We start from the raw sequence: 15284 nt of genomic DNA, 5'->3' as shown, positions 1-15284 counted from the left end.
AGGATTATTAGGTAGAAGTATATGCTTATGAGGCTTGCAATGAACAATGTTCAGTTCTTTGTGGACAAAGTTGATTGGATTTACCCCAGTTGGACTCCAGTGTTTGGGCAGGCCTTAGGGAGATGGCCTTGGCAACTGGTTGTCATGTTAATATGGATTCTTTTCAGCTTGTGGACCTCAAGGATGTAGACAGGGAATATGGAGAGATGAGAGCCAGGGTTTGGTTATTCAACCTTTGGCCTTCCTAGTTACTTAAATCAGCTAGGATGGGACTGGCCCTACATTAAAAGATGATCAACACCTTCTTGAGATCAAGATGTGCACCCTTCATGCTTAAAGGATATAGGTATAAAACCTTTATTGGAAAAAGTCCTCCTTAGATCTATAAGATCTTTTTATCATTGGCCACCCTCAATTATTCCATTCTTGGATTGAGAAAGCAGTGAGCTCTTAGCTTTGAATGCATCTAGATGAAACTGACTTTCTGGACCTATTTCAATTAGTGCTTCATCTGCCATAAGGTACTACCTTGGTTGTCTCAGCAGATGACCTGTGCTGGAAACTAGATGAGGGAAATGCAACCTTCCTCTTTCTCTTTAATCTCTTGGTGGCTTTCAGTATCATTGACCAGATACTTCTGGGTTCTCTGGCAGGTTGAACTTTTGCTGTTTTGCTGTGGTTCTGGTCCAGGCAAGACATGTCCAGAGGTGGTGTTAGAAGACTATTGTTCAACACTTAGTTATTGACCTATGGTGTTCTGTGGTGTTCTGTCTATATTGTTTAACATCACAGTGGTAGGTTGAGGCCATTCAAACCTTTGGAGTGAGATGCCATCAATATGTAATTGTACCCAACTCTGCTGTTTCCAATTTTCTAACTTCACAAAAGCAATCAATATCTTTGAACATTGCCTAGCCTTCATAATGGTTATAAAGGTTAGGCACTGATCATAATGAGGAAGGCCAAAATTCAATTCAGATAAGACGGAAGGGTTTTTGGTTGGACAAAAGCTGAACTCAGTGGAAGTGAAAGTTGTTCTAGACAGCCGCTCAGAAAGAGCAGCTACATGATCTAGGAGGGCTCCTTGACCTCCATCTGTCACTGGATTTGCAGGTTGAAAAATGATACGCCTGTGTTATTTATCAGCTGTGTTAAAATAATAAAGCTGATGTTAGAAGATCCCATAATCATTGCTAATGCCATTTCCAAAATAATACCTGAAGTCAAGGCTGTGGTATGATGCTCAAGATCTCTTTTTTAAATACTTGGAGCTCCCCTGGATTTCAGTGCCATAGTTGCTGAAAATGCGTGGTGATGCTTCTTGCTTTTTAACAGAGAAACAGGTGAAAGCTATTGTATCAGCCATATAAACTTTAACCAGTTAAAACAACAACTCAACTACCACCGCCCCCCAAACCAAACCAAACCAAACCCAGGGGGTGGGGGTAGAGAAGAATAACAATCCTGGCCCAATTCAGGTATAAAATTCCTCTATTTACTTGGTAACGTCATTCATGTACTATGGCTTTTGCCACTCTCCAGTTTCAAAAGTGTTCATTTTAGCCCGGGTCACCAAAATGTTGTCCAGCTTCAGGTGAAAAATATGGCCCCACTCTGGTCCTCCTAGTTAAGTATTAAATGTTATTTCAGCGTGGCTAATGTAGGGCTTTCTCTTGTGACTGTAATTTGATTATGATTGGACAAAAAATTAAATAGCTTTTATCTCCTGATGACTGAAAATATTCTGCCATTTGTTGATAGCTCACGTTTTATTTCTGCTTCATATCAGATCACCTTCCAAATTACAGTTCATTAGTCATTGGCTAAGTTTAAAACATTTATTTGGTGGATTAAAGGCTAAGTGGTTAAGGGATTAAAAAATAGAATGCAAAATTGTTGCTGACCTCTTTCTTCCCTCCCTCCCTCCCGAATAATGACACTACCTTGATTTATCTCTCTTGGTATAAACTTAAAACTCTAGTTCAAAGTATCTGTTACAGAAGTAGCTTTTATTGAAGTTGAAGATTAAAAAAAAAGGTGAACTCAAATGCAGAGTATGGACTTAGAAGAATGTTAAGGATTTTGCCACTGAGAAAAAAAGGGGGTTTCTAAAGTGTTGCTATCTGTACTAACCTCATTCGTTTGACTTGCTTACCTTTATTGTGATAGGTAGTTAAGGAGTAATGGGATAGAAGCAAGATATCTTCGTTACATTTTGTTTAAAGGCCACAGACGGAGAATGTTACAGATAATTTGTGGCTTTATTTCCTATTTGTTGTAAACAAAGCAAATAAACTTTTAATGATATTCCAAAATGTTCCATTTAGTTAATCCTTCAGTCTCCTTTGAGTTTCCAGTGCCAAGAGCCAACAAACGGTAGTGATTAAAGTATTGGACCAGACGTGGGAGGTTCCAGGTTGAAGTCCACTCTCAGCTACAGTGGCTCATTGGTAATGTTGGGCTAGTCCCCAACCTTCATCACAGGTGGTTGTGGAGATAAAATGAGATCCTTATGAAAAGTGCTTTGAGCTCCTGGAGAGAAAACAGGATACACATATACACCTTCTTGCCAGTGCAGTTTTTGTCCCCTCTTAGACACTTTCTTGAGCTTTTTATGAATTACAGTAGTTTAATCCGTGGTTGAGGATATGGCTTCTGGAATAGCATCCAGATTTCATTTTCATGTTGTTATAGCCCCTACGATGGTTGACCAAAGCAGGAAGACATAGCTCTTGTTGTATTTGCTAAGTTGGTGAAGCACCTGCTTGCACTGGACAGTTACAAATTAGTTTTTGGGAAACTGATTTTCTTTCTCTCTTTGAAAAAACCAGCCAGGATTCAACAGAAGATGTTGAAGAAGCGGGTGCACTACCAAGACCATCTGCCTCAACAACCTCTGCCTTTAGTACAGTTTCAGAGGAAACCTCTGCTATCACAGAGGTTGAGAGTGGATGCTTGCCTTTAGATGGTGAGACCAAAAGTGAAGAAACCTGCCCCCAAAGTGTTACAGGAAGCGATCCAGAACGTACCAATGACAAGGAGGGTACAGAAGTGACCTCTCTGGAAGAGAAATACTGCAACAGCATCATGCCTGATCCATCAGTATCAGAAACAGGAAACAATAAATCTGAATTAATCACTGAAGCTGCAGCTGAACCAAGGGAAATTACATATCCCCAAATTGTAAAAGAAGGGAGACGGTTTAATATTGATTTAATTTCTAAGGTAGGGGACTTACTATATTTTTCTATTCTAAAAAGAATCACTTCTGCTTTATTAAAAATATTTATTGCGAAGTTTCAAAAGCTAAGAATGTAATCGTAATCCAACCCTGTGCTTTTTAAGGAGCATAGGTCACTTTAGAAAAGAACATTTGGCATCTTTAAAGAAGGGTTCGTTTACACACGCACACAAATGTTCTCATAGAAAGAGAGAAGGAAAAGCTAAAAATGTATTTTGATTGTGTGCTTCCAGGAAACAAAAACTAGTTTCCCAAACAGTAGCTGATCTATCCCACACATCCCATATTGCAGAGCCTAATGAGGTTTCAAACTTCATGGGACTTTCCAAAAGTAATGTGGGGTAGTATAGAATAGTCTCCTACCCAAAGAAAGTGATAGCTATTCCGTACTGAGCATACCAAACTGTGCTCATAAATAGTGCAATCCCATGCACCCTAACCCTAGGTGAATCTCACAATAGAGTTTATTTCCTAGGGTTTCCAGTGTGGTCTTATAGTCCTCTAATGCTTAACTGGATGGGTATGGAACCAACCTAGCCTTGGTTAAGACCCACCTCCCATCCAACTAAATTGCTTACTCAGAGCTCTCCGTGGTCCTGTTGTTTTGGCCTGTTGCCATTCATGGTCTTCTGCCCAAGTTCCAGGCAGGGCACAGCTTTGATTTGGAAAGTGAATTCCCATGTACCTCTCTGGCCTTGCAAAGTTATCTCCTTGTGGCTACAACTACTTTGAGAATGATGGCATGTTGTAACTAACTTTCTCCAGTGGAGCATTGCCTTTTTAAAGTTAGGTCATCCATCTTGTGCTAGGGGTTTTACATTCATGTCCTTCCAAGAATGTATAATAAATTTGTAGCTTATACAAAGTGAGCAAAGGTATTAGAAGATTAAGTTTTATGGTTTCAACTTGTAACCGTTGCAAGCTTGCTGAGATATTGAAGAAATAAGGACAGCCGTTAAGTTTGGAGTCCAAACACAAAAATCGGGGGAGATGATGTAGAAAGGATATGTGGAATATTAGAAAGAAGATTAAAACCTCTGAAAGTCTTGTCAAATATATTCTTCCAGAGTAGGTATCTAGTTATTTTTTATGATTTGAAGGGTGTGTGTGTGTGTGTGTGTGCGCACGCGCATGTTGAATAGCTCCAGTAAGAATCTTTTTAATTTACTTCCAGATACTTTTTGATTTAGTTCCAGGTAATTTCTTTTAATTCTAAGAAAGTGTCTTTTCAGTTCTTCTCCCAGTGGAATAGTATTCCTTTGAAGAAGAATATTATTTCTGTGGTGTCCTTTCAGCCTTCTAGGTTATTTCCTCCAGCTGCATAGAGCTGATGTTTGCTGCTACTTTACAAAAACTTACTATTTATTTTGAAGACTATTTGTGTTCTCTTTTCTTTTCCATCCAATTCCTCAGCCAGAAGAGACACTTTTAATTTGCTAAATACTTTGCATTCTTGATAGTGAGTTCCTTGTAAGCAATAATATCAAGGAATAAAAAATATATTTAAATAGCAACCATATTTTCTTGAAAAATGTGTATATTATTTTTTTTTTCTTGCAGCTACTCTATTCCCGAGGGTTGCTGATTGACCTCCTAATTAAGTCAAATGTCAGTCGATATGCCGAGTTCAAAAATGTTACCCACATTCTTGTATTTCGAGATGGAAAAGTGGAACAGGTATACTAATAAGTAAAACTACAAAATTGAACTCATGGCTCATTTGAAATAAATGTGGTCCTGATGTGGTCCTGATGTTTCTGTCCCCTTACTTGTATCTCTTCAGTATCTTCCTTTGTTCTTGTAAAAGCAATAGCAATAGAAAAACATCCAACATTACATATATTATCATACTGTTTATACCAGCCTTCCCTAGCTTGGTGCCGTCAAGAGTTATTTGGAGTAACTGGTACAACTTAGAAAGGATTATTCTTTTTGCAGTCAGCCACAGTTGGTATGCACTGATGGGGAAATAGGGAAATAATGAAAAGATAAGCCCCAATAATTCTGGTTTTCTGAGACAAAGGATGACGTTCATGAGGGGCATAAACATCCAGCATTGCTGTAAGGTTGATTAAAACTCAAGACCATTGTGCAACCTGAGATCAAGCCTTTGTAGTGAGTACAGCATATAACTAGCTTATTATGTGGGAAGGGAAAAGGCTATGAGGCAGCAGACGTGAATATTTTAATGATACCTTAGGGCAGAGAAATTAGGAAGTTCTGCACTGATTTTAACTCTCAAGTTCACCAAGCCAGGAATGGTAGATGTGAAAGGTGAAAGGGATTATTAGACATGAAAAGTACCAAAACCAGGCAATTATTCAAAAAATATGTGACCTCGTTGGCTCCTAAGGTGCTGAAATCACTTTATATGCAATAAGCCAGTACCTTGTCATGGTTAAACCTGAATATAATAAATGGTTGAAAGCATGACTGTTGACTGGTTCAGTGTAACCTTCCCTTCTTTTGGCTACATCTTTGGACCATGGAAGTGTACCTCCTCAAACTCTTTTCTAGTACAATTTCCAGGCATCTGCCCTTATCATAGTTAAAGAGTGGCAATGGGTTGTATCCAAAGACGTCCTTCAAGGCGACCCTATTCCAACAATTGACATCAGTCCAATAAAGGTTAACCCAAACCAAGATTTCCTCTTAAACAGACGTTTGAGGAGCAAATCCTGTCTGAGAGAAGGCAGAACCAATATTTGTTTACCAAGGGGAAACTCAAGAAAGAGGGTTCAGTCCCTCAGCCTGCCCCTAAATTGAGATAGCAAGAATGTGATATCTGTAAGAGAAGATTATGAGTTTATAAAATCCCTTTTTTCCCCCTTCAACTTTTTCAAGTTCTGTGAGGCACTTCTATCTCTTTGCTTGAGCTGAGTGGAGATGAACCAAAACTCTGTTTCAGGTTCCATGTTCCAGAGCAGATATTTTCAATAACAAACAGCTGACTATGGTGGAAAAAAGAATGCTGATGAGATTTCTGACCTTTTGCCTGGATTTTGAACAGCGCCATGACGAATATCAAGGTTTGTGTCTTTTGTTAAATGGTGAAATCCTCTGTGTCCTTATTTTTCAGTTAATTGAACTTCTCTATAAACCTCTTGATTTTGACATCCTTTTTATCATGGGAGTATGTACTGTAAGGAAGTGCTAGGTGGCTGGACTTTCCAAGTACTTTACATTGTTGGGTTGCTGTTGTGAAGCTGCCCTGGCCATTCATGATGATGGTGGAGACCTATCGACAACTCTGAACTCAGTCTGGGCATTGGCATTCATGCTGCCCATGTTTGCCAACCCTAGTTCTTAGAGTGGAGATGTTGGTACCTTGGGATAAGATAACACAGACATAGGATGGGTGGAAGTTTCTGTGTTTAATTAGCTCACCCTAAACCAAAATGAGGCTTACATGTTTATAGGTTACAAGATTGAGCTGAAGTGCTGTGATTTGTAAGCTAAGGTTTTAGGACATTGCATGTACTATATGATACATAAATCTAGTCAGTTGTTTATTCTAGGGATGGGCAATCTTTTGGGGGCCATTTCCAGGGCTTACACAACAGTTGTCTTCACTTTCTCATCTGAACATGGCAGGAAATTGTGCCATTAGATTTTAGCAATCAGGTTCAGGAGGGGCTCTGAAGGCCACATGTATGTGGTTCTGGATGCTCAAGTTGCCCATACTTGTTTACTCAGTAAGCCATAATTGAGCAGCCTGTGTTTTCTTGACGTATATAAAGACAGCCATGCTGAAGTTACTCTCTTCTCTTCTCTTCTCTTCTCTTCTCTTCTCTTCTCTTCTCTTCTCTTCTCTTCTCTTCTCTTCTCTTCTCTTCTCTTCTTTTTTCTTTTCTTTTCTTCTGAGACAGCTCAGAAGGATTGCAAGTTTTCTGACTATTTAAAAACCCAGAAGTTAACTCCCAACCTGCAGCATTTTATTCTGCATTCCATTGCAATGGTCTCAGAGGCCGATTGCTGCACCATAGATGGGCTGAAGGCAACCCAAAAGTTTCTGCAGTGCCTCGGACGCTACGGCAACACTCCATTTTTATTTCCTTTATATGGTCAAGGGGAGATCCCTCAGTGTTTTTGTCGGTAAGTGTATTTCCTTTTTTCTTTTTAGGCACTCTAGTTCCTGAAGTGGAAAATATGCATCTCCTGTTTAAGAAAATATGGCTTGTAGGCCTCTTGTTGTTTTGGAGTTTGGAGGAACATAGGTAGAGAAGGTGACTCTTAGTTAGCCAACCTGGATGGTTTACAGCATCATTCTCTGTTAGTAATTCAAGATTTAAAATGTAAAACTCTAATTCAGAGTTGTCTCTTGGAGTAGTGGTGAACTAGGGCATGGGAAAGGTTTTGAATCCAAAATGCTTTGAGGTCAAAATGGTACCTGCTCCAATCTTTCTGGAAGTGTTCTATCTGAACATGAAATGCCATGGAGGTGCTTCCAGTAAAATCAGAACAACTCAATTTGAACTCAGAACAGCTGTTTCAAATTTGAAATGTATGGCGTGCCACAGTGGTAAAACAGTTTCTCATCTAAAGAGTTAGCAGCTGCCATTCAGAGATGCCTTTGTTCCATCCTTTGACCCCAGCCATTCTCACTACTAAAAGTTTCTAGTATATTTAGAAAGCTGTCTGTGCTTGTTTGCTTGTTTATGACAGTTATAAGGCCATCCCCCTCTCTCTTTCTCTTTCTCTCTCTCTCTCTCTCTGGTGCATATCAATGAAAACAAAAACAAATCAAATGGAAAAATAATATAAAACTGAATTACCAAACCACAGTCATACATAAGCCCATAGCTGAGGTTGGAAATAACAAATACTCACTCCAAGAGTACAAGAGGGGTTCATTTACCCTCCTAACCCAGTCAATGGGAACAAAGCCAGGTAGGTCTTCATAGTGCTATGAAAGGCCAAAAGAGTTGGGGTCACCCAACTTTATGGAGGTGGGGAGAGGAGCTCTTTCCAAAGGGTGGGCACAGCAACAGAGAAGGCACATCTCCTAGCTGTATTACATGATACAGCTTGAGAGAAGGGACCTGAGAAGGCACATCTCCTAGCTCATTAGATGGCACAGCTTGAGAGAAGGGACCTGAAGCATGTCCACCCTGTGCAATCTAATGGGCTGGGCAGAAATAGTTAAGAGATGGGCAGTCCCACAAATAATGTGACCTTTCGCATGTAGGTCCTTATAGGTGATCACCAGCACTTTGAATTACACCTGGAGGCCTATCAGGAGCCAGTGCAATTCACAGAGTAGTGACGTTACATGGGCACATTCCTCTGTACTCATAACTACCTAAGTAAACCATGGCTTAGCATCTTATCCTCACAGTGCGCTTCAGTGGAGCACCCAAAAAAAATGCTTGAGAGAACAGCATTGGTACCACGGGCCATTGGTAGCAGTCGAAAGAGACCCAGTCTGGCAAATGCTCATTAAAATTTAAATATGGTTGAAGCAAATAACTGTTATGCAAAAAATGAGTATATTTGTTTACAGTGCTCTCTTAGTGCATATCCATCCACTCAGAAGTCAATGATTCTTTCTTCAAAGATTCTCTCCCCCCGCCCCCCATCTTAGAATTCTTTTATTTTCTGAATACATGGCTTTCTTCATCCTTGTATCCTGGTATGTGTTTCCAGTTCTGCACGGCATGTAAGATTTCTAGGAATCGTGTTCAACCAGTCTACCAAGTGGTAACATCTCTGCCTATACATCATACCCTACAATTTTTATCGCCAGGTTATCAGAATAAGGTGTCACTTGTCCTGTGATTTCTAACCACCTCTTCATATTCTGTTTTAATGTAACCCTCTTAAAGCGTTCCTTGCAGTCAGTTATCCTGTGTGTTCTCATCAAGGCTACTGTTATAAATGGCATGCATGCATATTTATGTGAATGATTCAAAGACATTTGTAAGTCATATCCTTGCATTCTGAATGAGCTCTGCATCAACTCTGCAATGCTCTCTAGAACTGTGTTGGTCCCTGGAGTGTATGTAAAATCTGCATTTCTTCTGAAACAGTTGTGAGCCAACTGACTTCTTTTTTTATTGCTCTGTAACTCCTATTGACAAGGGTGCCCATTTTTAGATGCAGAACTGATCAAAATGGAGTTTATGCAATAGCAGTGGTTGTTTCTTCATATTCGCTGTTTAATCCTGGTTGCGGATCTAACCAATACATAGTTTCTTCCTGATGAATGGGTTTTTTTTCATGTCTGAGTGAATTGGAACCAAAGATTCCTTTCCTTTGATGGAAGGAGCCTCCCTTTAATGGAGAGTGGGAACTTCTGACAACTTTATGGTGGGGTTCGAAACACATTTGGCAATAAAAATGAAAGCATTCCATTGATCCAAAAAAGGGGCAATCAGCTGTTTTTCTTCCTGGAGGCTGTTTTTCTTCTCTCCTCTTCTCTTTGTCCCCAAAGCCACACAAAAAGGTATTTACACATTTCTAGAGTACAAAAGAAGGGCTTGATGTTTAGAGAAAAGTCTCTGAATTGCTATCTGTCATGGGAATATTGTAAAGAATAATAATACAATGCTGGTTAACAAGGTTTAGTCTGAGCACAGTAAGATCAGATAGTTGCAATTAGTGATTTGTCAGTACTGTACTGCTTTCTCTAAAAATAAAACCCAATAAAGCTGTACGCTGGAGTGGTGCCCACCTCTCTGCTTCCTAAAGGAGAAGCTGCAGTGTGTATGGTGAATTAGAGTTAAGGGGTGGGAAATTTGCTACATCTCCAGTTTGATGCTGATAATCCTAGGTAGCATTCAGCTTTTGCCAAGACTAAGGCCATGGAGCTCTACTGATATCTGCTTCTTTCTTTTCTTTGTCCTCAGTGTAGGATGGCAACTTTCTTTGTACATACTCAGCCCATAGGAAAGCTGGTGAAAAGTACAGTATCTTAGCTAACTTGGTTTCTTAGTAAAAGACCCTTTAATTCAGCCTTCTCCAACTGCAGTAGACTTCTTCCCATTACCCCAGACAATCCTGGCACTGCCATATCATGTTGGAGGGTCCAAAGTTCATTAAGACTGATTTATCATTAGTGTGCATGTTTTAATGTGTTACGTCTTCTGTCTACAAACATAAGATCCCTCTATCTCATATATTTGAGAATTTACAGATATGCAGAGGTGTCAATTGGCAATTTAATAATAAATGACACACAGTTTCAAGCATTATGAAAATCTTTATAACCGATTTTAAAGAGCTGATTTGCATTCTGTACATATCTCACATGGAAGGTAGGGGGAAGAGGAGAATGGTAGCTTCACATTGAGTTGCAGAAAGAAGAATCTTAGTTGGTGGGGTGGGTGGCCAGGACATCAGCACAAAATTGAACAAATGGAATCCAGAGCAGCTTCTGACATCATCATTATCTTCAAGAAAACTTCTGGGCCCTATTTGAGTCCCATGGATTTTTTTAGGAAACAAAAATTACATGTGGCTGCAACCCAAGTCTTGGCTTCTGGCTTCTTGCCCAGTTACCCAGAAAAGCAGATGAAGGTAACCTGAAGGAGTAGGCAGGTTTATGCCTATACTTCTGTAGAAAAGTGGGGAACAACCTTACCATTTTGTCTTCTGATAAATTAGTTTTCTCACTAGCCATGCCCACTGGGGAAGCCATTTTGTGAGAGTGCCTATGATGCGCTCCAGAAATTTTAGGGATGCCCACTGATCCCAAAAGGAGGACCTTACCTCATATCTATCAAACCTAACATCTTTCTAGGTATTGCAGGTATTGATGGTTTAGGTTATTCCTTCATAGTAAGGCCTGGGAAGTATTGGAGAATGGGCTTCTTCATTTTCCATCTTGAGTCTGGTGCAATTTTGTGTGGTTTCCAAATCATCTGGAGGTGTGTGTAGAATATTTCCTGGCTATATCTGATTAGCCTCCAGGAAAGTAGATTTTCAGGATTGGCTTGCAAAATGAAGAATGAGCATAAACTAGCATTTGCTCACACTTAATTCCTTAGTTTGGAATAAAAAAGTTCAGACAGTCTAACTCCGTTCCAAAGGATCAACCCGTTAAAGATGAAGCATCACTCATGTTCGACCCCATGTTTTCTATGCCGAAAGTGCAAGGATTCATTCCCTGGCATCTGTACATAGTGTGCATACTCATGGAAAGATCTATTTTGAGTCTCAAGAACTCCTACTAGTTGGGCTATGTGGGCTGGATTACTTGGACAAATAGCCTAACTTGATATGAACCGGCTTTCTACATATGTTGCTTGTTTGTTTTTTTAACTTTGTACCCTTTTCGTTTTTTTCTTTCCTGGCAGTAGATCTTTAACCACAGCATTGAAATTGTTTGGTTTTGACCACTTTCTCCAGTTAGTTTTGCACTGTTATCAGGATGTGTGCTAAAATATGAAAAGCATGGCTGTGCTTGTGTTCAGTGGATGTGCGCATTTTCCCTTCCTTTCTTCCAAGGAGCGAACCTTAGTTTGGGACAAATATCAGTGAAGTGAGACAATCCATCACGTCTGAGACCTGCTCTCCAGTGATGGATGGATAGATTGGTAAAGTAACTCAATAATCTTCATTTTTTTTTCTCGGTTATTCACAGATCAGTGAGCGCTGTCGTTAATAAAGCTATGGAATGTTGTCCATGCCCATATTATTTCTCAAGTTTTGACAGGACAGGCCTTTTAATTTGAAAATAACCTTTGTGTTGAAACATGCCTCCTAAGCACACAAAGGGCTTTGTGAGCATGGCACTTCACAATCTGTTGTGAGGAAACTGTTTCTTGGAAAATAACCATTTAGAATACTTCAGTTTTTTTCTTTTTCTTTTTCCTTTTTGTTAAATAGTCACTTGCTGGATCCTTGTTTAAAATATATTAGATGATTAAGTCCACCTCCTGGTTCAGGGATCTCTGACATTTCTTTTGAATATTCTTTAACACTCGGTCAGTTCAGTTACTCAAATCCCCTTGAGAAGCAATTCTAGTTCCTCCCAGAACAGTAGATAGTTAAGAAAGCAAGCATGGCATAGTGTTTGAGAGCGTTCACACAACACATTAAGCCAAATGGACCATGTTATGTTGTAAACCATGTTTTATAACTTAGTGCAGTTTATGAAGCCATCCATCTAATGCTCCTTCAGGAACTGTAGTTAAGCAAAACATAGTATAGCACCATGTGTAAATCAGGTCGTCATTGGACTAGAATAAGCAGGAACCAGTTCTATATCCCGTCCAACTTGAAGGTTATTATCTTTTAGCCTGATTTTATTTATTAGATGTATTTGTCATCTTTCCACAAAGTTGCTCAGTGACGCACCTGGATTCCCCACCTCTATTTTATCTTCACAACAACCCTGTATGGTTGAGTCAGGCTTTTTTTTTTTCTTTATTAAACAGACCAAAAGAAAAAAGAAATCAAAAAAGAAATCAAAACAACAGCAACAAATTATTCAGTGAGTCTTGTCCAGAATCACCCATTGAGCTTCAGGGTAGAGAAGTTAGTTGAACCCTGACCATCATCTAATACACAAACAACTAATTCTATCTAGGTTTTTGGCCGATTATGTTGATTAAATCATGGTTTATGACAGCACAGTGGGTGAACTCAGCATGATTGTGTTTATATTGAATGAAAGTGTGGTCACAGTTTATGCTAAATCAGCCACCAACTGTGGTCTCCCATTCAGAATTATTAGACTGTCTGCAAACTCCTCTGTAGTACTAATTATTGTTAAAAGTGGCATATTATTTTGCTGTTAAAAAAACCACACAGGCATTTAGAATGTAAGGTACCACACATCTGGAGAGGGTCTGATGGGGAAGGGTCACCTTAAATCTGTGGTTCTTAAATTGTTTACCCCAATTACTCCTTTACCCAGTCTTGAATAATGTCATTACCCCCTGCCCCCCAAAATACAGGTTCTGTTGTTTTACACTAGCATCTTAGCAGTGGCAGTCCCATACTGGATCCTCAACTGACACGTACTTACAAATTGCTCCATTACCCCCAGCACATGCCCAAATAACCACCTTAAAGGGTTGTTTAAGCGAATGTGAGGATTTTGCACACCTACAATGTCTCCTTCAAATACTATACAGGATTTTGACTACTGTATCGATTTTGAACAAGACGGTGGGACTGTGAAAGTAGGCCATAAAGACATTTTATGACTGCAACAGGGTTCCTATCGGATATGAACGGCAAAGACTATTTGTGGGGCCATTTGAGAACCAAACGCAAAGGTATCTGATGAAGAAGTATTTTTATTATTTTTATTTCCTGCTTCCAAACGTTCTGATCCAAGAGGATCTCCAGGCTGTGATGTAAACCTCCCACCCGGCACCAGACACACCAAGCCCGAAGCCTCTTGTAACATTCATGTTTTAATTAAAGAAAACAACCCGTTAGAGGCAGTTGTTTTCTGTGAAGTGTAATGAAGATTTATTTTAGGGAGTGACCTTCACTGGATTAGCTCTAGCGGTAATCAGTAGAATTAATAGAATAATCAAATTATATACAAACTCATAAATCACTGTGAATGTGCTGTCAAAAGTTCAGCTATTAATGGGTCCTATTGTTGTGCTGTTGTATTAGAAATTGCAGTGGCTGATTTCTTTGCCTTGATAGAAACTGAAATGGCGTCGGAAGGCTAGGAAGGATGAGGCGGGGGAGTGGGGAGGCGACTAGCAGGGCCAAAATTTTCACAACTGTTAATTTAGCTGTAATGTGGTTTGATGTCAACAGGGCAAAGTTGAAGTGGAGTGCGCAGCAGGCGTGATCTTTCAGCAGAGCCGGAATTATTGGCAGAGACAGTAGCCAGTTAATTAGAGGAATATCGGTTTAAATGTCTATTTAGGGTTAATAGTAATCGGAGTTACTTTGTACTTAAGCCCCAGCCGAACCGTCTTCAGTAGTCTATGGTAAATAAAGGAAGGGGAAAAATCCATTGATACGATAATGGGTTTGATTTTCGTAACAGATTTCAACTTTTCTGATTTTTTGAAAGAGTAAATGAATGCCAAATTGCAGTTCCTATCACTGTTTTGTACATTTCCTGACTGGCCCTCAAGATGATATATACTTTTAAGATATCAGCATTTAATCAAAGAGGCCTGATACAATAAGCAAAGTGAATGGGGTTGAAGAGGGTACATAAGCTTAGTTCACACATTGTACACTAAGCCAAAATGTGGATGTGTTCTATCAGGATGTGTGTGAACCTAACATGGTGCTTCGTAAATCAGGATTTCTGGCTTAACGTGTAAATTCAGCCAATTGTGGTTTCTTTAACAAACTATAGGCAGTGAAATATGTGAACCTAATCACTGTGTTACTTAATGAGGTTATAATCACCAGACAGAGTGCTCATTGATCCTCTCTCATCCTAGCCCAATTCATGGATACGTAATGAGGATAATGGGGAAGGTCCTTCATGTGTTGCTGGCTGCGCCTTCTTGGAGGAAGATCAGGACAAAGATGCAATTGCTAAAGCCCAGAGTTATTTTGTGTCTGCAAAATGGAAAACTGTCGTGTGTGGTGTATGGTTTTGGTGTATGCATAATGTTCATCACTGATGGCATTCATTCATCCATTCCATTCTACACCGAGAACTAGGAATGGGATGAACTTTCAGAGTAGAGACTGTCAACTTTATAGTTTTGCCCAGCTGTTCTTTTCTCCAGCAGTCATACTGGATTTGGGACTATGGGAGCTGAGGTCCAGCACATTTAGGCTTCTTGGAGTTGAGGAAAGCTGGTTTGCAAAAATGAGTAATTGATGAACCCTGGATCTTGGTCTTCTGTTCTGGCTAAGTAGGCAAGAAAACAGCATTTCAGTTTCAGTGGAAGGCCAATCAGGGACAGAAGTCATACGATTTTCAGTCTCTCTTGTTACTTTATCCTTGAAGTGTGAAAATAATCCTGTCGGTTCAGTTTTTCCACTTGTTGATTCAGCTGGATATGGCAGAAAGAAAAGAAAAAGTAGATCGTTTTAACTGGGGGGGAAATCACTGAGTGCTCTTGCCGTCATTGTGAGTTGCTGTGGCTGTATACTTGGGCGT

The 15284-nt window shown here is 39.7% G+C and overlaps 1 protein-coding gene across 2 annotated transcripts in view; it reads left to right on the top strand.

Annotated features, from left to right (window-relative positions):
- The window catches only part of CHM (CHM Rab escort protein), a 61351-nt gene that overhangs the window by 20939 nt on the left and 25128 nt on the right, over positions 1–15284 (top strand). For both annotated transcript variants that reach the window (XM_007426297.3, XM_015887755.3), the window contains exons 5-8: positions 2832–3225; positions 4802–4918; positions 6150–6270; positions 7111–7336. In XM_007426297.3, the coding sequence (XP_007426359.2) occupies positions 2832–3225; positions 4802–4918; positions 6150–6270; positions 7111–7336 (858 nt within the window). The remainder of the gene's footprint in view (positions 1–2831; positions 3226–4801; positions 4919–6149; positions 6271–7110; positions 7337–15284) is intronic.

The sequence above is a fragment of the Python bivittatus genome, unplaced genomic scaffold (genome assembly GCF_059951505.1).
Source record: "Python bivittatus isolate LINGU-HERP-01145 unplaced genomic scaffold, Pbiv_v1 ctg000670_np1212, whole genome shotgun sequence".
Classification (NCBI taxonomy): Eukaryota; Metazoa; Chordata; class Lepidosauria; order Squamata; family Pythonidae; genus Python; species Python bivittatus.
Note: the sequence above shows the minus strand (reverse complement) of the source record. Positions and strands in the feature narration are given on the sequence as shown.